General features: G+C 30.5%; 1 protein-coding gene across 2 annotated transcripts; it reads right to left on the reverse strand.

Annotated features, from left to right (window-relative positions):
• Positions 1 to 2,093: 2,093 nt before the first annotated feature.
• On the reverse strand, positions 2,094 to 22,843 carry LOC145258172 (chromobox protein homolog 1-like). 2 transcript variants are annotated; one of them, XM_080115987.1, is made up of 7 exons: positions 22,716 to 22,843; positions 20,038 to 20,175; positions 14,894 to 14,942; positions 14,618 to 14,769; positions 12,568 to 12,739; positions 8,335 to 8,435; positions 2,094 to 3,654 (listed from the first exon to the last, which is right to left on the reverse strand). In XM_080115987.1, exons 2-7 carry the CDS (start codon positions 20,085 to 20,087, stop codon positions 3,507 to 3,509), a joined length of 672 nt encoding a protein of 223 aa, XP_079972113.1. In that variant the 5' UTR covers positions 20,088 to 20,175; positions 22,716 to 22,843; the 3' UTR covers positions 2,094 to 3,506. The 2 variants fall into 2 exon arrangements, with proteins under 2 accessions (XP_079972113.1, XP_079972114.1); XM_080115988.1 differs by lacking the exon at positions 20,038 to 20,175 and having other exon boundaries at positions 22,716 to 22,831.
• Between the last annotated feature and the right edge of the window lie 1,677 nt (positions 22,844 to 24,520).

Consider the following 24,520-nt stretch of genomic DNA (forward strand, 5'->3'; position numbering starts at 1 on the left):
AAATAAGGCACCTTTTTTTCATGGTGGAGTGATTGCAAAAAAGTGACTTGTATTAAAAAAAAAAAAAAAACTTAAAAATGGAGAAGAAATGCAATTAATAAAATGTTATTAAAAAAAAAAAGAAAAGAAAAAATGGAAGAGGGTGGGTGGGTGGGGCTGAAATAAATGAAGCTTTGATGAGAGAGAAGAGAAAAAAGGAAATATTTCAATAAAAAGTTATTTAAAGTCATGATCTAATGTTTAAATATTTACAAAAAAAAAAAAAAGAAAAAAAGTTATTTTATTCTCAATAACAAACGCTAAAACAACATATTTAAATTGACCAAGTTGTTGCATTTGCAACAAGGGAGTTAATTCAGCACATTGAGGAGTAGATTTAAAAAAAAAAAAAAAAAAAAAAAATCTATAAGAAGCAAGAATTGTTCGGTCGCTTCATGTAAAGTAACAATGAAGAACTAATTTCAATGAGTATGATCGTTCTTTGAAAGAGTAAAGATTTCTAAAGCAATATTTGCCCTAGAAATGGGTTCATTTCAATAAATATTCCAAGATTTTCAACTCGAGATTAAAAATTATTTGGAGAAATCCTTTACAGCTGTGGCGAAGAAATGTATATAGAAAAACTTATAAAATGATGACGACCGAACATATTCACAAAATACTGTTGATGTTGCTAAAAACTTAAAACGCAGAATAATCCACTGATAAACTGATTTATAGCATGGTAATTTCTGCTTTTTAGCATCATTTGCACAGATGATTGAACAAGTGATTTTATTTGGGGGGGGGGGGGAATAAAATCAAAACACTTATAAACAATGGTTGTCAAAAGTTTTTTTTTTTTGTCTATGAAGATATTAAGACCAAATTGAGGACAGATCTGCCCCCATAGACCTTGTCAAGACAACCTACATCACAATTCTCACTACAGCTAGAATGGCTAGAGAAGAGGGGAGGGGGGAACCTTTCTCTCTAAGCCATGGTAGAGCTATGGCACATTCAAGGCCATCAGATGCAAGCTGTATTCCCAGGGTCGCCAAAGTTTACTCAAGCGAAAAAGGAGTGCTCGGACGTTTCTCTTATTATCCACGAAGAGTCAGTTCTTACTGATTACTCTAGGCAGTGTATTAAAAGGCTAGCATGTCTTGAACCAAATGCCAGCTCAGAGTTGCTAATTCCGATTGATGACACTGAGATCGTTTCCTCCAACCATCCTAACCACTCCCTCAGTGATACCCCTCCACTAAACCCTAATAGTCTCTTCCTAGGTTGTACAAGGGCTCTAGTCCTCAACAGCATTTGATGTTGAATCTTTTCTTTCCTCTTGGACAGGATTCGATTGAGGGGTCAGGAAAAGTTTCTTAACTGTAAGGAACCCAAGAATCATCCTCTGTGAAAGATTGACTGAGAAAAGTAAGTCTTTCGGCAGACCTATCACTTAGGCCTCCCTTGCTCTCGTATCGAGTACAAACCTCTCTGCAGATTGACAGCTTTCCTCTTTCCCAGAGCAAAAAGAGTAGGCATGTAAAACCTGAAGGTGATTCACAGTACAGTTGGTAAATGATAACAGGAAAGAAAGTGGTGCATGCCTTAACTTTACTCTTAGAGGAAAGACTGCTTCAAATCCAAATTGCAACTGATGATTCAACCCTTGACTGTACCCCTGATCAGTATTTTTCCAGAAGTCTGAGCAAGCGACTATGCCTAACTGAAAAGCAAAGAATACTATAAAGTGAAAAAAGTGACTAATACACTTTATGGTACTGTTTGCTAATTTTCAGTCATGCAAACTAAATCTCCCATTTAGTGATATCTGCGCAGACAATAGCAATGGAAGGGGGTGTTCAGACCTACTTACAGTTAGAAATAAATTTTTAATATTGAGGAAAAAAAAAAAATCTATAAAGAACTGTAAATTTAACTATATATATAATCCTGTTCCTAAAATCAATGTAATGCACAATGGAATTATTTTATCTCATTCTTGGTCAATATTGAGGTCTTAGTTTATTAGTTCTATTTAATGAGCTAATATTAAAATAAAGAGATAGATTTAAAAAAAAAAAAAAAAAAAAAAAAAAGGCAGAAAGAAAAACTTTAAGACCATTTATTTCACAAGACAAAGGCATGGGATATCTACCGGCTTCCTAGTTACAAGTATTAAAAATAAAAATTAGCAATTTTACAAACAAAACCCTAATGCAAATTATCACAAAATTAACAATACAGGAGATGTACAGCAATTCCTCTATGAGATTCTTATTAGTAAATGAAAAATGAAATAATTGAATCGAACCAGTTGTTCAAAATGAATGATAAGCAAATGGATGGGTTATGCAAGGAAAAAAAAAAAAAATGTTAATTGATTTAAAGTGGTCTGTTGCCTTTCTATACAAAAAAAGAAAAGAAAAAGTTAATCTTTACAATATAAAAAAAAAGTAAAAGATGGTTTAACCATCTTTGAGTGTAACTGTACAATTACCAAGAGTTGGTCATCAATTACCAAAAATGTTTAGAAAGATAACAGCCTCTTTTCGAAAGAGTGGCAAAAAGAATTCTACACTAAAATAAATTTAAAACAATTAAGTAGAAGTAACAAGTTCATAAGTGTTCTTTAAAATCAAAAAGACAAAATATTTCTTTAGGAAAAAAATAAAATAAAAAGTGGCTTCATGATTTTTCAGTTTTTTTTTTTCATTTCACTTGCTACCTTCAAATAGTTCAGAGGATAAATTGATGTTGAAAATTACAAATTTTTTCACTGGGAAGTGGGGAAAGGTATGAGAAGTTTATCGATAAACACTTTCATGAAAGGAGGAAGAAGGGAAGAAAAAGAAAATGAGAAAGATGATATCTAAAACATGAACTAGAATACAAGACAGAAGGAAGGGTCTAGAATAAAATATATAGCCTGCTTTCAGTCAACAGAAGTGGTTGTGAGAAGTTATGTGGATATGAAGTTTTTTTTTTTGGTTTTTTTTGGTTTGACTTAAAACGCCAACTAATAAATCCCAGTAAGGGGCAGCAGCAACATCCCTAGTTCCATTTCTGGGCACAGACAAGAACCTAGCTCACTTTCATATCAGCAGGGATATTTCCAATATAACAACTGAGAAGCATTCATTCCCACAATGGTAAAGTAAAGAAGGGGATGGAGGGACAATGCATGTGAGGAAAGAAAAAAGAGAAAAAAAAAAGTGCCATGACAATATTATAAACGCAGTTTTTTTTCTGCTGTGAAGTTAATGAAAAAAAAAAAAAAAAATTTACTTTTGTTTCTTTTGTCCTTGAGGAATGATGAACTATCGTTGCAAACACACTGTTTTCTTAATCTTCTGTGACTCGTGATTAAAAACACTTTTATGACTGCTTCTCTTGACAAAATAAAACTGCCACACATCCCAGACAGACACTGTTATATAGGACGACACTACACACAAGATGATTTGACTGTACAAAATGTGGACATAAAAATTGCTGAAACTCGAGAACGCCAAAAAGGGGATTCATGACTTGCTCTCTTCCTTATCCTCATCTTCATTATCGTTGTGTGTGTGCCAGGTAAGTCTCTCCTCATAAAATGCAATTACAATCTGTGGGCATTTCACGTTTGCCTGTCTGGCTGGCACTAAATCGGCCTCATCACTGTCTTTCCTGAAAGAATACAAACATATTTAATGCCAAGAGAAAAATGGAAATACATTTTTTTTACAATTATATCAAACTTCATTTCAAACCGCTCTAAGCAATTGGGAAGAGAGAGAAAAAAAAAAAAAAAAGTTTTAGTTTTGTAAGTTGCTTTATAGAGAATACATAGTAATTTAAACTTCCAAATTACTATATAACTGACTAGCAGGGAACTATGTTACCCAAACGTAAAATATACTTAAATGATATTTTAATTTATGCAGACTTCATATTTATTATTACAGAGGCAATTCTTATTGTATCCAATATATAGTGACTGACCCCCCCCCCAAAAAAAAGATTTGGGTGCTATCAGATAGAATGAAAACCAAAACATGTACTCCAGCTTTAGTTACTATTGTCAGATGGATAAGAAATAGTTATTAAAAAATCAACTATAAAAAAACATTTTGTGCCTACATACAAGAACACCAAGTCGAGTTGGATCTGCTAAGTTTTTATTGTTTTTTTTTAACTTTGATCCCTCAGTAACTATTTTTATCAGCTAAAAGAGTCCACAAAAATACAATTATTTTATCTGCCTCACAACCTGCAACCTTGTGTCTTTGAGATACAGTTTGAAAAAGACAGCGACTGATTTTTATATATTAGATTCTGAGTGAATGGGTGTCTAGCGATTACGTTTCTATACAAGTTTGACATGAAAAAGCCCTCTTAGATTCAAAATTCTGAAAGATATTGACTAAACCATTTGTTAATTCTATATACCATAAATTTGTAATATAATAAAGATGCACTACTTCCTATATTGGCAATTTTTTAGTAGTCAGTTAATTTTATGCCTTATCAACTGAATTGTTCCTGTTAAGCATTATCAAGTATTAAAAAAGCTTTACTGCACTTTTTTTTTTAAAAAGGTAGACAACTATTAAATGCATTTTAAAGGAATTATCCCCCTTGCAGACTTATCGTTAGATGATTATGTAAAACTTTCATTTACTCGGCTCATAAACTATAAAGCAAAGACCCCTTATTCTTTTTTTTTTTTTTTTTAAGGAGACAAAAAGACAAAACAAAAGTCTACCTCTTCTACATGGCCAAATTATTTTCAAAAGAGAAAGGGAGGCTAAGCAAGACAAGAGAAAAATAAGAAAAAGATAAAATAGTCAAATGAGATTACAAATATAAAATTTCCAGCAATTTTGTCTTTTCTTTATACATATGTTTTATATAAGCTGAGAATTCTTACTCTGTGAAGTCCACAAATAAGATTGATTTTGATTACCAAATTTGCATTCTTTATATCTGATATTTGCAGGTATTTGAGTGGTCAATGGCCAAAAAATTGAAATTAAGTATGTTGGGGAAGGATCAACGCTAGAAATAAAAACCTTTAAGCATTTTTCACAATTTATAGTTTCTATTTATCACCACCCCAAGAGCAAAGTTAGACAAAGTTTTTACTGTGAGAAATTCAACTTTCCAAAGGGGTATAATCTAGAGACAAAATTGCTCCAATTTAAAATTGAAATCAAGGACAGATACCACACTTTGCTCCTAGCCAAAAACAACTAGTTTCAACTGAGAAAATGAAAATCAAGAAAAAGACTAGTGCAAATTGTCATTTGATGAAACAAGTCATTATCAACACCATTGTCTAAAAATCTTCGCTTTCAAGGGAAAAGGACATTTTCAGTTTTTATCAACTGTAATGAGAACAATAAGAGCAAAAGAAAAATTTAGGCATAAAAAGCAAAATCCAAACAATGATTTAAGCAGAAAAACCAGAACATAAGCTAACATCCCTGTAATCGATTTCAGCAGTTTTTTTTTTTTTTTTTTTTTTATATACAAAAATCACAATTGTTATATTGCTTAAAAAAAAAAAAAAAGGTTCTAATTTAGAATTAAGCTTATTTTAAAAACAATAGAATTTTTTATTATGTACATACCCATTGGAGAATGAAGAGATATTCCAAAAAAAATTTTTTTTTTTTTATAAAGTTCAAGAAAATCAAATTTTATAAGTTGGATGGAACAGCCAGTAAGCATTTTTTTTTTTTTAGGACGCACTAAAATTCTAAAACGAACAACCCAATTTAACCACCAAGATTTCTTTACAAATATCAATGGTTGCAATAAATCGTAAAATTTGATTAAAAAAACCTTTGGCCAATTTAAGTGTTTTTTGGAGTACAACATTTTAAGACGAGTACATACACCAAATGTACTTTTGTTTTAAATAATTCTAAACATATAAATATAATTTTACAATCCGTTAAGAGAAAATAACGGAGTAAAAGAATAATTATCCCCTTTGGTAGTTTTTTTTTTTTTTTTTTTTTTTTTTTTTAAATTCACGGTTCACTTCGTACATTTTTTTTTAAAAACAAGGTCTAGTTTCATTCTCAAATTAAAATTATGTTGATTTTATGCTGAAAATGAAAAAAGTGTGGTTATAGAAGAATTATTTAACCCTGTTTTAATGTAGTCAGATAACATAGCATCAAGTGGGTACATATAAATATAAACTTTCAGATAGTTGACATCTTTAGGCACATGAAATTGCAGTAATCATTGAAGTTCATTAATATCATCGAACATTTGAAAACAAATTTTTAAACTAAGACGAAAACAAAGTTCTAAATGATGCAATTAACACTCAGTTCAATCGTTTTTACAGCACTAAATCTCGAGCTATTCCCCCATTTGGTTTCAGTATCAAAGTAATACAGCATATGAATCAAAATACTAACACACAGTATACAGTTTACCTCCCTGGATGATTACAAAACCTGACAAATGCCAATCCTCCCTTTAAAAAATTACAAACTATTCATAATTAAGGACTTGGACTTAGCCTAGGTGCTTTCGTACTTCACCAATGCAAAGTTTATACATAGAAACTAATGAACCTCCATTAATAATTAGATGGGAAAAATTATCTCTCCAATATACAATAAAACTTCAATCTAACCCAAATAATCCAACATATCAAAATACTTGAGTAAAAACGAAAATTGATATGAAAATGTAGTTAATTTATCTAACCCTAACCTTTGAACCTTACCATGTATTATGTTAAGAAACAAAACCATCCTAGATCTGTTCTTAATTCCATTGTGCTTAACAATTCTAACAAAATTTATTTCATTCAATAGGCAAATATTTGATGAGAACTAAATTTACCATTGCATTCAGACATTCTGGTTACAATTAAAATATTGCCCATCAAAATTATTCACAAAACCTATTAAAACCTCAACCCAGCAAGGAGGAGGGGGGGGGGGAGAAAAAAAGAAAAAAAAAAGAAAAATACAACATAACACGATTGACAAGACCTTTAGTCACACACCTCAGATATATATTCGCAGCTGATTTTTTAAATTTCATTTTTTTCTGCATGTTTAAAGTTTTACGCAATGAACCCAAGAGTCTGCAGATCATACTTGACAATAATCTCTCAAAGTCTGCAGAGGATTTGAATGCGCATAATGGTCAGATATCACAGGACAACGATTCCAAGAACACGACTAAGGTAACTACATGATTTCAGAAGGAAATAGAGGTATTAGGATGGCCAAGTCAATCAATCACCTGACCTAAACTGAATTGAAAATCTGTGCAAAAAGTTGTAGTTGATTGTACAAAAGAGATTAGAGTAATCTGACATAACTTAAACGAATTTGCCAAGAGTGGGATAAAATTCCAGATAATCTTGTAAGTAAAATATCCCAAACATTTGGAAGCTGTTGTAGAGTAAGGCAATATAACTAAAAACTAATATTTTTGTGTATATTGGATACTTTTTGAACCCTAGATATATTTATGTAATTATCTAGTGAATGCGTGATAAGAATTTTGATAGGAGTATGAGATTTGTATTTATCATACAAAAATACATTAGAATAACATTGTTATCGCTTTTGTTTTCGTGTAATAAAAATTAATGAACTTTTTTTGCTTTTTATCAGATACTTATTGCACCCACTGTATAAATAAAAAATATCAGAAAACATGGGATGAGTTGAAATTAAAGTTGCATTATTTTCTTTTTCTTAAAAGTATTAAAGACCCCACTCCATTTGATTTTTTTTTTTAACTGTGTCTGCTTATCAAAGCCAAATGTTATATAAAGATATGGATTTAATGAGATTGTCAATTAGCAATGAACACTTTGAAAAGACTGAAAATGATAGTTTAAAAATTTCCATATAATTTTAGATATACAGAAACGTCTACGATAAATGAAGCTAAAGTTTTTCTTGTGAATGTTTTTTAACAGGGGCAGGGATCAGAAATTGTGGCACCTGCCATAAAAATAAGGATAGAATAGAGAAAAGACATTTAAAATTTTTTTTGATCTTCTGCCTGTTATGTAATACAAGAGTTATTCACTGTAATTGTCTAAAACAAAAACAGGAATAATCCGTTAAACAATGTCATGACAGTCATTAATTTTTAACCATGTATAATAAACATGCTAATTTTTAAAATCTTTTCAAAAAAAAAAAAAAAAAAAAAAAATCAAACTCTTTCCAAATTTAAACAATCTTACCCAAGCCTAATGACTGGACACTTTTTATAATTCAGTATGAAATAAATTTAATGTTTGGAAAAAAAACAAAAACATTAGGTGTACCTCCTCATCTAAAAAGACAAATAAAACTGAACATTATTCCATACCATTTCATCAAAAACATCAATTCGCCACTGCTGTCTGTCGCACCAATAATTCTTTCTGGTTGCAAACCTCTGTCAAAACCTCGAGGTTTGTTATCTTCTTCCTAGAAGAATGGAAGGAAAACGGTTAGCTAAAGCTACATGTACACAAGTTCCTTTTCCAAATAAAAACTTACCATGGGGAGACACTTAACATGCTTAAAATGTTATTCAGAATGGAAAATTTTGAATATTTTTCAGGAATATTAAACAAGAGTTACAAATGGGAAACATGATTTTTAATTAAGTTTTCTTGGAACTTTTTAAATTGTGATTTAAAAAAATAAAATCCAATTTTGAGGGGGGGGGGGAATTTAAGAACTTTAATTTTTGTTTACTTTTAAAAACAAACGAAAATACTAAAAATGATAACATTTATTTTCAAGAAACAAATTTAAAAAATAATGTGGCAATAAATGAAATACTATCTATAAATTGATCTGCAGAATTGATGGTCTTTTTTCTTTCTACTAAAAGAGTTGCTCTATGAAAGCTTAATACTACATGCTATGACAAACTATTTAAACATGGAACAGGAAAATGATTTATATTATCAAGAAAATGATGTAATAGTCTAGAGAATAATCATTGATATTTTCCGGAACTGTAGCAAAAACACTAAAATTCCAAATTTTAAAATTGGTCCAATCTTAACACAGTAATAGTTTTTATTTTAAATAAGTTTATATACAAAAAGGGATTCATAGAAGAAATTTTCTTGCCCCCAAATACACAAAATGTATATGATAATTAGTGAGAAACTGCAGAAAAATTGCCTTTAGGTATTTAATGCCAAAACTATTGTAGCCTTACAATCATTGTTGAAAACCCGAGAAATAGCAGTTTCATATTTTCCAACAGTAATGTCTACATTTTGGTATATCAACTCCTTTTTGATTATTCAATGCTGAAACAATTCTAAACTAGTCATGCAAATTGAAGATAAGATGATTCAATTTCAGTCAGTTTTTAGTAGGGAAGTCAAAAATTTTCCCAACAGTATTAATGTAGATGGGAATGTGACAATCGATTCCACATGATCCATTACAGCAAACAGCCAATGAAAGTTAATTTTACAGGAATATATAAAATGACCACCAACTCTTTAACATTGTAATCTGGCACAAAAGATAAATTGAATTAAACAGAAAAGAAAATATAGAAATTTAATTGAAAAGCCTTTATTTTAAATTGGATTTAAAAAAAAAAAAAAAAAAAAAAAAAAAAAAAAAGAAGGAGGGGGGCAACATTTTTAAAACAATTGTTTATAATCTAACAAAAAATACACTTGTTTAAAATAAGAACTTTTGAGACGTTGAAAAATAATTTTAGTCACTACCATCACTCTGGTGTCCAACTCATTCGAAAAGCTCCTGTAAAAGTATAAATAATACAAAGAACAGTATTGTAAATATAACATTCCTTAAACTAGGTTTCCAAATCAAAATATGGTAACTAGCTGGGAAAATAAGCATTTAGCAAGCTGAATTTGAATTCAGGCAAAAGGTGAAATCATGGTATTTCAAGAGCTTGTGAAAAGAGTTATGGTGGTGCAAGTATCACAATTTTATCAAAGAATATAAATAAAATTAAGAGAAGATTGGTATTTAAAATCCTATTTGCTGATGGTCAGGTATTCATTAATTGCTAAGCAGTTTAAAAAGCTCCAACTATTGAACAGTTAGAACTAAGACAAATAGAAACATGATGCTGTACCAACTCCACAAAATTGAATCTAAACCTTGAAAACAGCGGTATCACACCTGGTTTGGTAGCAGATGTGGATTGAGTAAAAATCCAAAATAAACCCACAATATGCCATCAAAACAAATTTATTTAAAAGATAGTGTTCTCAAATTCAAAAAAGTTTCATTTTAACCACAAAAATAAAATAAGAGTCTTCTAACTTTATTTTTGGTGCATTAATGCAGAAAAAAATGTCAAAATCATTTAATGAGTTAACTAAAATACCCGTTCTAGGATGGATAAAATGAATTCCAATAAGTTTTGCACTACTTTTATGTCCCTTTACAAAAAGTAAAAAAATTAGGGTGTAATACTAAAGCTGTCTAATCACGATTTTCATTCTATAAATTTTATGTTCAATTAAACTGACCTCCAATCGAAATTCAGCGAATTGTTCAATTGAAGTAAAATTTAATGTAAATCTAAAATGTATAAAAACTAAAATAAACTCAAATGAGGAATTTTATTTATCTCTATAAATAGCTATGTTGAAATTTCAAAGGTTGGTGGTATCCAAATTTTAGCAAAAGGCTTCCAAAAACACTTTTACATAAAAATATAGCCAATGCCAAGCAGCCTAGTTGTAAAGTTCAATAGGTCCTTATATGAAAACAATTTTAAAGCTAAAATAAATATTGTTTGCAGGATTTCAAACCAAATTGTTGATCTTCCGCACCAAAAAAATATCAGTCTGTGTCGGAAATCCTAAACAATTTATGTTCTTAAGATTCCAAATTGCGATTTGACCGTTGCTGTATTGGTCTAAAAGATCAAATCAAATTTTACATTGGAGCAAGTGGACAATTCCTGGATTACAAATAAAATTTAATAAGCGGTAAACACAAAATTACAAAAATATTTAAAAACTTATGCATGCATAATCAATAAAAAATTTTTTTATTTAAATAAAATTTACAATGCTCAGATGAGAAACAATATTTCATACAAGTTGGATAGACGGAAATAATATTTGTTTTGGTGTGGAGTTGATTTTGTTCATCGTCATCTTTTTATCTCCTCATAGAAATTAAAAACTCCCTTTAACAACTTTGTAAATATCAGACAAATGAAGTGGGCGATTGAAAGATTTTCAACAGAGAGTAACAGGCTATAACGGTTTGCTTTTCAACAGATCCTGCTTTCAGACAAGCAATTTCACAAGATTTTCCTTCCCTTGACATGGGAGAAAATAATTCTGTTGAGACATGAAAATTCAATCATGCATACAAATATCCTGATCATGGTCAACTTCCATTTTTAATAAGACACAAATGAACTCATGCAACATTTGATGGCTGTGCAGTAGATTTTTTTAAGTATGAGAGTCATCGTGAACAAATCTGAAAAATAAAAGAAATAGTATTTATGAGCAAAAGGTAGAGAAGAGGGGGGAGAGAAAAAAAAAAAAAAAAAATCGAGAAGAAAAATATAAAAATAGTCATAAGTAGAGAAATAATTCTCACCTGATGAGCAGCTTTATTGAAATAGCATTTTATCACAAAAAATATTTTAATTTAGATGTCTCCAATAGATCTGTTTGGTGGTCGGTCATATTTGGATTTAGAATTTTGTAAACAGATCAAATTAAAATGGACAAATATTAAGATGCATTTGTTTTATATCTTGTGTAAATTCCTTTGGCAACACTAGAAAAGAGAAAAGAAAATTAAATCATTTCATTGAAAATTTTTGAAATTTTGAAATTTGAATAAAATTGATAATTTCATATAATTTGAGCTTCAAGTTAAAGACAAATAAAAAACCAAAATAGAAAATTATTAACTCACCTTAATTTTCAATCCTGAAATTTAACTAATCAAACAATATAAGACTATATAATTTTTAAAAAGAGGATGCCAAATCCATTGAATTCTTGACAACTGAAAAGAAAAAAATATTAAAAAATTAGATTTTTCCCTTAAAATGATGAAACTTACAAAAAATGAATAAATCGACTTAAAAATGACTAAGATTAAAATCAAAAATTAAGTTAAATCTTACCTGCAATTTTTCTGAAGCTGTTGATCCATATTTACAATTTCCCTTTTTTAAGGCAACAATTAAATGGTCATCAAAAGATTTGTGCCCCCTCTAAAAAAAAACCTGAGAGATCAATACCAAGAAGCAACAGAAAAAAAGAAAAAACATGAGTAAAAAGTGTAGTATCTGTCTACACTGTTGGTTATGGAGATGAATACCTGGAGAGTTGGTCAGTCCACTTGACAAAGGTTGCATATTCAGCTTTTCTCTGATGAGTGACCATGAAATTTAAGGTCTTTTCTTTAAATATTGCCTATTGCTCAATCTGGCACATTCATTCTTTAAGTACTAATAATCCAAAACTGATACCTCTCTTACTTCATTTCGAGTTTTCAGGTTTGTCATAGAAAAATGGAAATATTAGTATTTTTCTTTTGAAAAGCATAAAGATTAGTTAAAAAAAAAACTTACTGTCGATCGAACTTCTGCAATTTTTTTCTTTTTTTTAGTCGAACTTTCATCTTCACCATTTTGTTTCCGTTTCTTTTCTTTTTCTGCTAATTTCTTTTTTTGTTTGTCTTCATATTCTGAGATTAAATCTGGGCAATCTAAATTCGCTTCTGGTTCCCATGTATTTTCAGAACTGAAACAAAACAAAGCATTTTTAAGAAAAATATGTCTGGTGTCAACACATCAAAAAGTTTATAAAAGAGGTGGGGAGTACTGTCACAGGCAGGTTTTATCTTTTTTAAAATGTTGATTATCAAGGTTGATAAAGATTTTACTTGAAATGTCAATTTATATTAAAAATGCCTTAAAATTTTTTACATTAGAGAAAGTCGTGACGTTCACTTACATAAGAATTACTGTAGTCACTATTTGCATGCTTCCACACGATGGCAAACTTATACACAAAGTTGGTCTTTAATGTGAGAAAAAGAGCAAAAGATTAAATTGTCTCCATCTAGAATTACTTTTTTCAAGGACATGGAATTAAGTACTAGAACAGACACTACACTTTGCTCTTAGCAAACAAAAGGATTATCATGTAAATTATAGTGAAATACTAGCAGGCCATCCAGTGTTGCTGTCAAAAGTCCGCATATATATATATATTTATTAGAATTCATGCAGATTTTGTATTTAGAGCCAATTGTCTATTGATTATCCAATATATGATCATATGACTTGGGTGTCATTTGCTAGAATCAAAACCCAAATGTTTAGCTCTAGTTACCACTCCAGCTACTGACAGATGGATACGAAAAGTTAAAAATTAAGCAACTAAGTTATAAATGTTCAATTTTGCGCATGCACAAAAATAATAGCTTTATTTGATTTACTCCTGCCATGCTTCTATCTTTACATCATCAATGCTCTGATCCCCATCTGGCATTAATTAAAATGAATAGCTCTCTTCTTGGAGAGGCTTCAGGTTTTAACAAGCTTCTGGGTGTGATCTTCACTCCGGATCTGAGATGGAAGACTTAAATCAAATTTGTTGCCAAGGTCGCTGGAAAAATGGTGGGATCATTCTACCACTCCAGTAGATATCTTGCTGCTGATACAATTCTCTACTTGTATAAGAGCCAAGTACATCCAAGGATCGAGTACTGTTGCCACAAAAGCACCCTATCCTACCATGACAATTCAAAATAGATTTCCTAGCTTAGTGGGGGAATGCCCTTTTTTACTATCGCTTAGAACTTTATAAAGCCCCTAGATAATAATATGTACGATTTGCGAACGCGCGTTGCATCTAGATTTATTTACGTTGATTTTTACAAAATTATTGCTATTTTAGCACGTCTTGTATCCGTTCAGCTTTTTTGTATAAAACCGAAACTAATTCAAAGCTAAGGCACTGTTCCCGGCAATCGCACCAGAAACGTCCAGAAGCAATCAGCGTTGATCAATGTGGGGCCCAAAACTCTTTATATCAGACAATTGCCATTCAATCTGGACAATGGGGAGATGCCCCCCCCACATCTCAGGGGAAACAAGAAGCCAAAGTTGGGTAAACAAACCCAAAAGCTGCCCCGCAGCAAAAGTTAAGTCCGCTACTTCTATTTGACCTCATTAATGAGGTCAAATAGAAGCAGCAGAGTTAACTTTTATTGCGAGCACGTGTTAATTCTGTTTTTAACACTTAAATAAATTCAAACATGTTTCAATTGCTCTTTGTTGGCCGAGCGGGTAACGGATCAGGTTTTTTTTTTTGCACACTTTCTTTTCCACCTTCGCCTCAAGGCTTCGGGTTCGATCCGAACTACTTAATAAAACTTTTACCCCCCGCCACCACCACCGCAAACACCCAGGCAACAATTTTTTTTTTTTTTTTTTTTAAAGTTTTAACTTTTTTTTTTTTTTTTTTTTTTTTTTTTTTTTTTAAATTTAATCAGGGTTCTTACTTCGCTTATTTTATCAAAACCACATGTAGCTAGTTGACTAGTTTGCAATTTAATTTGTCACTGGACATATTTTTGTAACCATAATAAAATTAAGGGTAGGGGGGACTCACTCTGGATATCCTTTCCATTTCAAGAGATATTCTCTTCGACCTCCTCTCATCCGAGAATCCACCACTTTCTCGACGGTGTATTCTTCCTCTCCTAATTCCTCTTCTTCGGGAGCATCTTCAAAGTCTTTCTTGCTCTTTTTACCTATTTTGGGCTGATGAAGAAAATTTATATTAATAATAAAAGTTGTATTTCAATTTTAGCTTTCAAAATTTCAAAAATACTATCATGCAATTAGACATAAAAAAAAATAAAAAAATTTTTTTGACTTTCAATACCTGTCCTGATGATGGTTTCTTTTCCAGAGCCATGGTTTTGTCACTCGATCTATTAAATTGAAAAATAAAGATTCAAATTAAATAAAAAAATTAGTTTTCTTTCCACTTTTAGACAATTTGGAAGAATTTAAAAATTGCAATTGGAAAAGATAAAGATATAAAATTTTTGAGTTGCAAAAATCATAGATTTCCTTGGGTTTAAGAACAAAGTGCCTTAATATTCACCCCTCCTCCCTTTAAAAGAGGATTCACTTTCAAAAGAAAGCCACTGTAAATGATTTTTTATCAAAGTAAAAAAAAAAAAAAAAAAAAAAAAAAAAAAAATCAAATAGTTAAGTATTTTAATTCAGCTGTTCTAATCCAAATGAACGATAAAATTCATTGGTCAAATTTTATTGGAAAAGCAATATGCAGTAGTTCCCAAATTGTATATTCTTTTAAAATTATCAAACGTGTTCGCATTACATAAGATATTTTATTAAATTACTAAATATATTAAAATATCTGCTTATTTCTAACAGGGTGGCATGTTTTTATTACCATGGAGAAAACCGTGACGGTTGTCACTAAAAACGAAAATGGAATCTAGCTTAAAAAATTAAATAAAAGCATTAGTTTTGCAATGTTTTTAGGGGAAAAATATATATGTTTGCAAAACATGCTTATATGCGTGTTTCATGGATATTAAAAAAAATTTAGTCTGTTGGATTTTTCTGAGTTACCGCATTTCACCTTTCCAATAAAATCATATCCAGAAAAACTCACATTTACTAAAGAAAATCTTTATTAGAAAATATTTGCCAACTATAATCACGATTAAAAATATCTTAAGATTTAAAAGATTTTCATGGCAATAGACAAATCAGTCAAAATAAATTTCATTTTTAAAAAAATTGTTGATTTCCACAATCAATAGCGGAAAAGAGGGCAATACGATTAAGTGCCAAATCGTGTAATCACTTTACGGATCAAGTTATCGCACTTGCATAAATAGTCCAGGAACAAAAAGGGGAGATAATTCTGCAAAATTTAAATTGCTTTTTTGGTTGTTTTGTTTTCTTTTTAACATTTACATTTGGTAAAGATTAGGATCTCACCTGAACTTGGAATCCTAAACTTAGGGGTTAATGATGGGCATTGCTTTCATTTTCACTATCAAATTGCAGGTTTTAATATTTTCACAAAACGTTTAAAATGTTGAATTCGGCAGAGTTATCTCCCTTACAAACTAATTTGAAAGTAGGGAAGTTTGATTTTCAAGTTTCTTCTGAAGGTGAGGAAATGGCATCTATGGGGGTGGGGCAGTATATAACACAGAAAAAGAGATAGGGGGTGTAAAAATAACGCAAGAAAATTTAATCGATTGATCTGTATAAATTTTCATGTGTAACCTTTTTTTAAGTTTTAGATTTTGTATCCTTGCCTTCAGAGGCTTATAAACCATAAGAGCTGAATTTTTTAGGTCATACATTTCAAAAATCAAACAATAACTGTCACCAACCGATCGAAAATTAAATAACATTTGTATTTGTTAAATTCAGTTGTTAAACTTAAAAAACAAACTATGGTACAAAAAATTAAGTTTACTTGCGTTTGGTTTTAGTTAATGTTATAAATTCGTTTTGTTGTTTGTATTTTTTTAGATTAGGTCCACCATCTCCACAATTTTCTTTTAAATAACACCTTTTAAAGGTTCTCGACTATGCTGAATACGAAAACTGTGGTGGACCTAATCTGAAAATTTACCTTTTCTTTAATTTTTTTTTTTTTTTTTTCTGTAATCCCAAATTAAAAAAAATTGTTTTCATGGACGGGAAAAAAAAAAGGCTGATAATTTGGTATAAACGCCAATGAATCAGATTTTCGCGAGTTTTAAATAAATTTTGTATATTTTCTAATTTAAATATACACAAAGTCAATTTTATAAAAATTGACTAAATTTGAGAATTTTAAAAATTAGGTTTTAAAACTCACAGAAGTCGAATTCCTTCACGTTTGTGTCAGATTACCAAAGCGTTCTTTGATACGATAGGGGCTATATGCGAAAATTAATGCTTTCCTTTGGATTATGGAGTTCACATTAGTTGTTTTGTCATAATTCCAAGCAAATTAATTAAGTGAATTAAGGCAAAAGTTTAAAACATTTTTCGAACATGGCCACGCTGTATCAAAAAACTCAATTTTGTTAAAACAAGGCATTATTGGAGATTAAGACCTTCCAAGAGATTTTACTTTTTAAAGGAATGAACACTCTGAAAAACTTTCAGAGGAATTTTTTTGGCATTCAGCTAGGGAAATCAGTTTATATAAATTTTACGTAAAATAATCGCAATATTTTAAGGCGATTACCTGTATTTTTACGATCTTGCAACCGACTTAACCTTCCCAAGTTAGGAACGGCTTTATTCCGAAAGCCGTTTTTACCATGGGGAGGTGGGGTAGTTTATACCACGCTAGATACTGGTACTAAAAAAAATAAATAAAAAATGCCTAACTGCCCTAAAAAGAATAGCAAGAAAATGCAAAATTCTTTTTCGATAAATTTTTATATATATATATATATATATATATATATATATATATATATATAAAAATTTCCCACTCTAAAATCGTGGAGGGGAAAAGGTAAGGGGGGGGGGATTTCTAAGTTTTTCAGAGTGTTCTCAATCTCCTAAAAAGTGAAATCTTTTTTTCATTGAAGGCAGGGGTGATACTCTACAAAGTAAAAAAATAAATAAATATGGAATCAACATGAATATTGGAATCTTTGTATCAACAGATCGATGTTTATTTACAAATCATGAAGACAATGGTCATTTTGATAAAAATAATTTGAATTTTATACAAAACCGGTAGATGTGAAAACGATCGATTAACGGCGAATGAATTTAGATTTTTGCAAGTAAATATTTACTATTTATTCAATTTTTTTTTTTTTTTTTTCGTTTGGGAAAAAAATGCTTTTCTGGCCTATAAATTCCAGCCAAAAATCAATTTCTATTCGCAAATGTGATAAACGTTTGGTAATAAAAACAAGCCATTATTGAATTACGGAAAAATGTTACGTTTCGAGCAAATAAATCACTTATTGGGAGGGGGGAGGTTATTTATATTTATTGTATTTCCTTTTAATAACTAGTTCCATCGGAATCGAATCAAATAAGAATTGAAAGCACCTGCTTCTGGTGTTATGAACTGCACGCATTACCTCCCTTTGTTGAACAATTTAAGATTTGATATCAATCGTTATTGAAGATTGAAAACAAACTTTTTGCCAGCAAGGCCGGAATTTAAAGATTGTGTAAAGTACTGAACCAAGTTTAAACGTCACTTAAGTTACGTGATCATGCGTCAAATGTGATTTATAAAGTAAAATTTATAACTGATTAGGATTTGTAAGTTAGCATATAATGAAAGGCAAAAAAAAAAAGTATCAAAAAGAAAGTATATTTGTGGCCCTGATGTATTAAAGAATGGGCTTTCAAACGGCGATGAAACGAAATATTAAAATTTTTCTGCTACTTACGCACTTTTGTTACCGTGCTGAAATAATATTTAGAAAACTATTAACATAGGAGCGGTTAATTCTGCACTTTCTAACAATTTAAAAAATATCGTAAAACTTAATACTATTTAAAAATAAATAGCACGGTAACAAAAGCGCATAAGCATCATTTTTCTTTATTTCCGAAAACGATTTTATACAGTCGTCGATATCGAAAATCGATTGTTTTTCAGATTTTCGCCTTTTAAATGTGAGAAAAATATAGTTCAGAAAATTTTTTAGGATGGGGGGGGGGGGGTCAACGATCGCGTATTTTTTTGCCTTTGATATTATGCTGAGTTTATTCCGTTTGAAAAGCTAGCACTCTTACATCTTTGACGTCTCGATATTGGCTTAAAAATCGAGCATACTAATAGAAACAAACCCAATACCACTGTAACATTAATAGGGTATTTTGTTGTGATTTTATCTTTGCTAACATTTGTCATAATTACTTTTTCGTACGTCTGTCTTATTGTAACCACCTCCACCCGCCAGGAAAAAAAAATAATGCAGCCGATGGTTGCAAGTTACATCATGTGAAACTTGCAAGCCGAGAATAGTAGTCTGAATAATCCAAATGAAAAATTACTTCTAAATGTCACAAAGTAAAACACGCCTGTAAAAGTGTTGAACTCTTTCAAGATGCCAAGTAAGGGATTTTTGGTTTTAATTAAAGTTATAAAAAAAAAAAAAAATTTGACCTTAGGAAAACTATTTTCTCACGTGTCCCCGGTATAAGTTTATTTTTCTATAAAAAATAAAAGGATGGAGGATGGGATGGTTCTTTACAATCATTCCGTCAAGAATTTTTTGGTATTTTTTTACGTCCTGCCCCAGCGTAGTATAAACACCCTCCCAACCTCCCCATATTAAGACGGCTTCCTAAGTGTGGGGGGTATTCCGAAAGCCATTCTTAAGATGGGGAGGTTGGGGTGTTTATAATACGCTGGGGAACGTCGTAAAAATTTACCAATTTTTGATTTGCGTGAATTTTATGTTCTTGTTTTGATTTTCATAAGTTTACTTAGGTAAACTTTGAGCGTCGGAAATCCATCACGATATTCCTAATGTTACAGAAAGTTAATATCGTTTAAGAGATTTTTTTTATGTAAAAGATGGCCGGACGATTGTAAAGAAACACCAAAACTGCGGAAAATTCCTATTTCAGTCATGTAAATTAGTGAAATTGGTCTCAAACTATTTTACTAGGTTAAAAGAAATATAATTAGTTACATAGAAACGCAGAAAGGAAACATCAAGCCGGAAAAAAGGTCAACATCTTTATAAGGAGATAAGAATCTAGTTAAGGAAGAACGATAACTCAAGCGTATAATTTTCTGATTAAATAGAAAATTACCGTTCTTACATAGCTGGTCTCTCTTTGTAATCTTTGGTGATTTTCCGACCTAGTTTTAATATATATTTTTTTTAGACCAAAATAATTCAAGTGACCGAAATAAGAATCAACATATAAATAATTACATCATATTTCAACCTTGACCACAAAACTTCCAGCATTCAGTATGGTGAGGAAAAGTGTTATGAGATTGGATCTAATGGCATGGAAAAAGGTCTACACATTTAATGAAATACTTACTTTTCTTTTGAATTCAAATCAAGAGTGTCAGAAGTTATTTCTGAAGCCATTATAATTTGGGATTCTTGATTGTGTCCTGGATGCAGAAGGTTGAGTGTCAAGATTTGCCTACCTTATGACGTGTGTGTAGGGGTGTTTCTTCATGAGAGAAAAAATAAAACCAAAAACAAATAGATACATCAATTGAAATACAACCTAGCGGTTCGTTTCAGAGAAAAATATTAGCACCATGAAAAGTCAAAAACAAAACCAGGAAATACAGTAAATTTAACCAAACGCAGGGTTTCTTTGTTGGCCATTAAATAAAAAAATCAAAAAAAAAATCAATGAGGAGATAGAGTGGGGGGGGGCATAGTATATAAGAAATTGATACTTATATTTTTTAATGTTTAAAAACAATCAGATTAAATGTTAAAATTACATAACGATATTTTGGGAAATCGTAGAATTAATGAAAAGGCAGTTTCTTTAATTTCTTCATATCTTATCGTTTCTAAATACGGACACATGGTAACAATTCCGTTATTTCAGAAAAGTAAACCAGCTTTAATGAAACGTGTGGATATGTTAAGATTTATATTTTTATTATATTTATAAAATATACAATCTCCGTTTAAGTAAGAACTCACTTGAGATTTTTTATTATTATTATTATTATTATTATTATTATTACCAATTTCTTAAATACGACGTCGACGCACGAGCTCAAATATTCATTCCTGGAACAAAAATGTTTCCAACGTAATATTTGAGCAACAATCTCATTTGGAAATTTAAAAATAAAACGGTTTCAGACGATTAAGAATATACAAGTTGGTAAAATACTTAATTTTAATGCATTTGGTGAAAGTTAATTTTGATTTCGCGCTATAAAACTAGTGTAGAATTACCTATCAAATTAAAAGGATCCAAGGTTACGATATTTCAAGGCATTTCAATTATGCCCATTTAAAATCTACTCGTTGTCGCCGGTCAGTGTCTGGTCGGCGTAGATCAAAAATGACTCCCGAATTCACTTATTCTCCTCAGCTTGCAAAGTCACTTAAGACCCGGTTTCATATACAGCACCAGATCGGCTTAAATTTTGATCTTATGAGTACCAGTGTCAACGTGATTGTAAGTTTTTGTTTCTTTTGTTTTTTACGGGCCCTAAATGTTAGTTGATAACTTTGCAATTAGAAAGCGATTTTTAATCATTTAAAAAAAAAAAAAAAAAAAAAAAAAAAAAAAGGAGAAAAGGGATAGCCGAGGCTGAAATTGTAGGTTACGTTTGAACGTGTCCCTGTCGTATGAAAGATCATATTGGGATTCGAAACGACACATCCTTTCAATCTCGAGAAATAATACCCTCTGTATGGAACGATATACAGGAGATACTAAGGTTACATAATCTCCAGCAGCACTTGAACCGGCATTGCTTGGGTCCAGTGACAGGAAGAAGTTAACGTATTTTATAAAGAAACGAAAATCTTAGTTTTAAAGAAAAATTTAGAAACGGAGCACATGGTGATTTTTCTTTTAAGTAAAAATGCATTTCGCGTAACTTTGGTGGAAGGGGATAATAATGACTAAATGGAATTTATATAGAATCCAGAATGATTTAAAACGTACATTTCATGTTAAAATAAAAAAAAGGCCAAATATTAGCCGTAATCGTCTTTAAAAGCGATTTTTTTCAACCCAATTAACTATCAATTTTCAGCGAACATATTTACTATGCAATTAAAAAGGGGGGGTATTTTATACAATATTTTTCTTCCACAAAAAAAAAAAAAAAAGAAAAAAAACTTAAATTTTGAACGGAAGAAGTGACAAATTTGACACATTTCCTTTTTTTGTTGTTTGTTTTAGGCTGGAATTTGTTTTTAGTTTTTTTTTTTTAATGTTTCAATTCAAGTTCGATATATTTCATAAAAGAATTTTTTAAAAGATTTTGTGTTTAACGGCAGGAAAGTAAGACCAGAATTGGAACTTTGAGATTTGGATGTAGTTAATGGAGGGAAACGTTAAACAAATAAAATCCAATTATGGGGAAGGGGTTTGGAAGATGGTTTTATTTATTTTTTGAAAGATAAATAAAATTCCAATATATATATATATATATATATATATATATATATATATATATAAAGATTAGAGGATTAAAATGTTTTTAGAAAGTACTTAGTTCATTAAAAAAAAGAAAATAAAATAAATTAATTTTTAAATCAAAATTACGGGTTTTCTGGAGGGGGGGGGGTCAAATATAAACAATTAAAGAAAATTGGGTGTTTTATTTTGAGCTCTAGTTTAAATGTTATTTAAACGATTTTAATTTAAATAAATCAGAATAAATTAAAAAAAAAAAAACTAGGATAAGTACTGAAAGGAAATTTGATTTAAAGGAAAATACTCAAAGAAACAATGAAGTTGGATGAAGACGAAAATGAAAAGAGAGAAGGAATTAAAGTCGGCATTTTATAAAACAAGAGAAAGAAAGGGAGAGGAAAATATTGTTGACAGCAAAAGCGCCATTTTGAAAAAATTTAATCATAGCAACAATAACGACTTCTTGGCGCATATAATGCCGTTCTAAAGGACGGACAAATAAATAAGCTTTATAGAAAGTTTTAACAATAATAAATACGGTCGGTAATTGAGAGAATTCAACAAATAAGCCTATCAAAATTCATACATACCAGCAAGGTATAATTTCACTCGCTTTTCGCGTTGCCTTTTTGTGAATGTCTATTTTTCTGACCTCAATGCGCATGTGCAATCACCACTTCCGGTTTATTATGAAGAGGATTTTTAGCGGGAAAATGCCTCCCACTATCCCACTTCCGGTCTTGCTCGATTCTTCCACTCCTACTTCGTCACAAATGTTAATACTCATTTTCTTCATCTCTTAACTGAAATATTTTCTCTATATCGGGAGGGGAAAAACAATTGCGTATCAGAAAAAAATATGAGGGAATAAAAAATCAAAATATTAATAGTGAAAAAATGTTTGTTGGGGAGACGATAATGAATTATTTACTCTGAACGGAAATTAATTAATCACGTGACTTGCCCGACGAAGTTCGGAGTTTAGTGCGGGATTGCTGAAAGAGATAATTAACAGTTTCGAGTTAAGTGCGGATCAGTCCAGTTCTTCTTACGATAGTCTCTCTTGTTATCGCATGGTATTATACACACAAAGTTATCTATCATTGTTTTTTATTTTTTCTGTTCAGTTCTTGTGTATATTTTGCTTCGAATCTTACAATTCAAAATGATAAATAAAAAATATTGTTTTTTTGATATCTGATTAGGAATAAAGTCTGGCATTTTTACAAGAAAACCCAAAAAACATTTGCAAATGCAACATAAGTTACATTTCTACCCAAAAGGATAAGGTTTTCTATAACTTATTTTAAAATCACGGTAACCTTTATTTGGTGTTTTTCGACCAGTATTTTGTTTAATTTTCGAATTTTGGGCAATTATTGAGATTCCCCAAATGTCCGTCTCATGTCAGCCATTTCTCGTCCTAGCTAAACACTCGACAGTACTTGTTTTTAAAAGTAAATAAATGCGTTATAAAATAAGTTAAAACTAAAAAAAACTTATACCAGTAGATAGAACAGTACGTTGCCATTGGGTAACATTTATTTATCTGTGTATTACAAGGTTTTCTTTTTGTTGGCTCTACTTCAAAATACCCAAGTCAGAATATATGGAAATGAAAATTAAACAAAAAATGTAGCTAAATTGTCAATAACTGTACACATATATTCGAAAAGTTGTAAAAAACAAAACAAATGTATAACAAATAAATGTTATCAAAGGCAAGATAAGTTACTTTTCTACCTAACTGGATATGTTTTTAGTGTTTTTATTCAATGTAACATGCTTATTCAGCTCGAAAAAACATCCGTTTACCGATGTATTAGAAAATTTAAAATGGCGGATGGTAAGTTTGGGAAAAAGAGTTAAAAATAAAAAAAATATACAAAATACTGTTAAAAAGCAATCGAACATATTTAGCGAGTTTTTAACCGTTTTTTTGTCTAGCTTTTTATTTATAACTCCTTTTCCCAAACTTACCGTGTCAAAGAGAGAGAGAGTCGGGCGCCATTTTAAATTTTCCAATACATCGGTAAATATTGTATGTTTTTCGAGCTGACTAAACATGTTACATTAAATAAAAACACTAAAAACATATCCAGTTAGGTAGAAAAGTAACTCATCTTGCCTTTGATAACCTTTATTTGTTATATATTTGTTTTTTGACAACTTTTTCGAATCTATGTGTAGGGTATTTTTTTAGATTAGGTTCACCTCCACAATTTTCTTTTAAATGACACCCTTTATAGATTTTCAACTACGCTGAATACGAAAATCGCATTGAAAATTTGCAGAAATAATTAGTTATCGAGATATAAAAAGTTGTATTATGTATTGTATTCTTTGGCGGCCATCTTTTTTACGCGCGTGCAGTGCAGTGTCAGTCATAGATGAG

This window comes from Euprymna scolopes, chromosome 33, assembly GCF_053919585.1.
Source record: "Euprymna scolopes isolate OS-2025 chromosome 33, ASM5391958v1, whole genome shotgun sequence".
Taxonomy (NCBI): Eukaryota; Metazoa; Mollusca; class Cephalopoda; order Sepiida; family Sepiolidae; genus Euprymna; species Euprymna scolopes.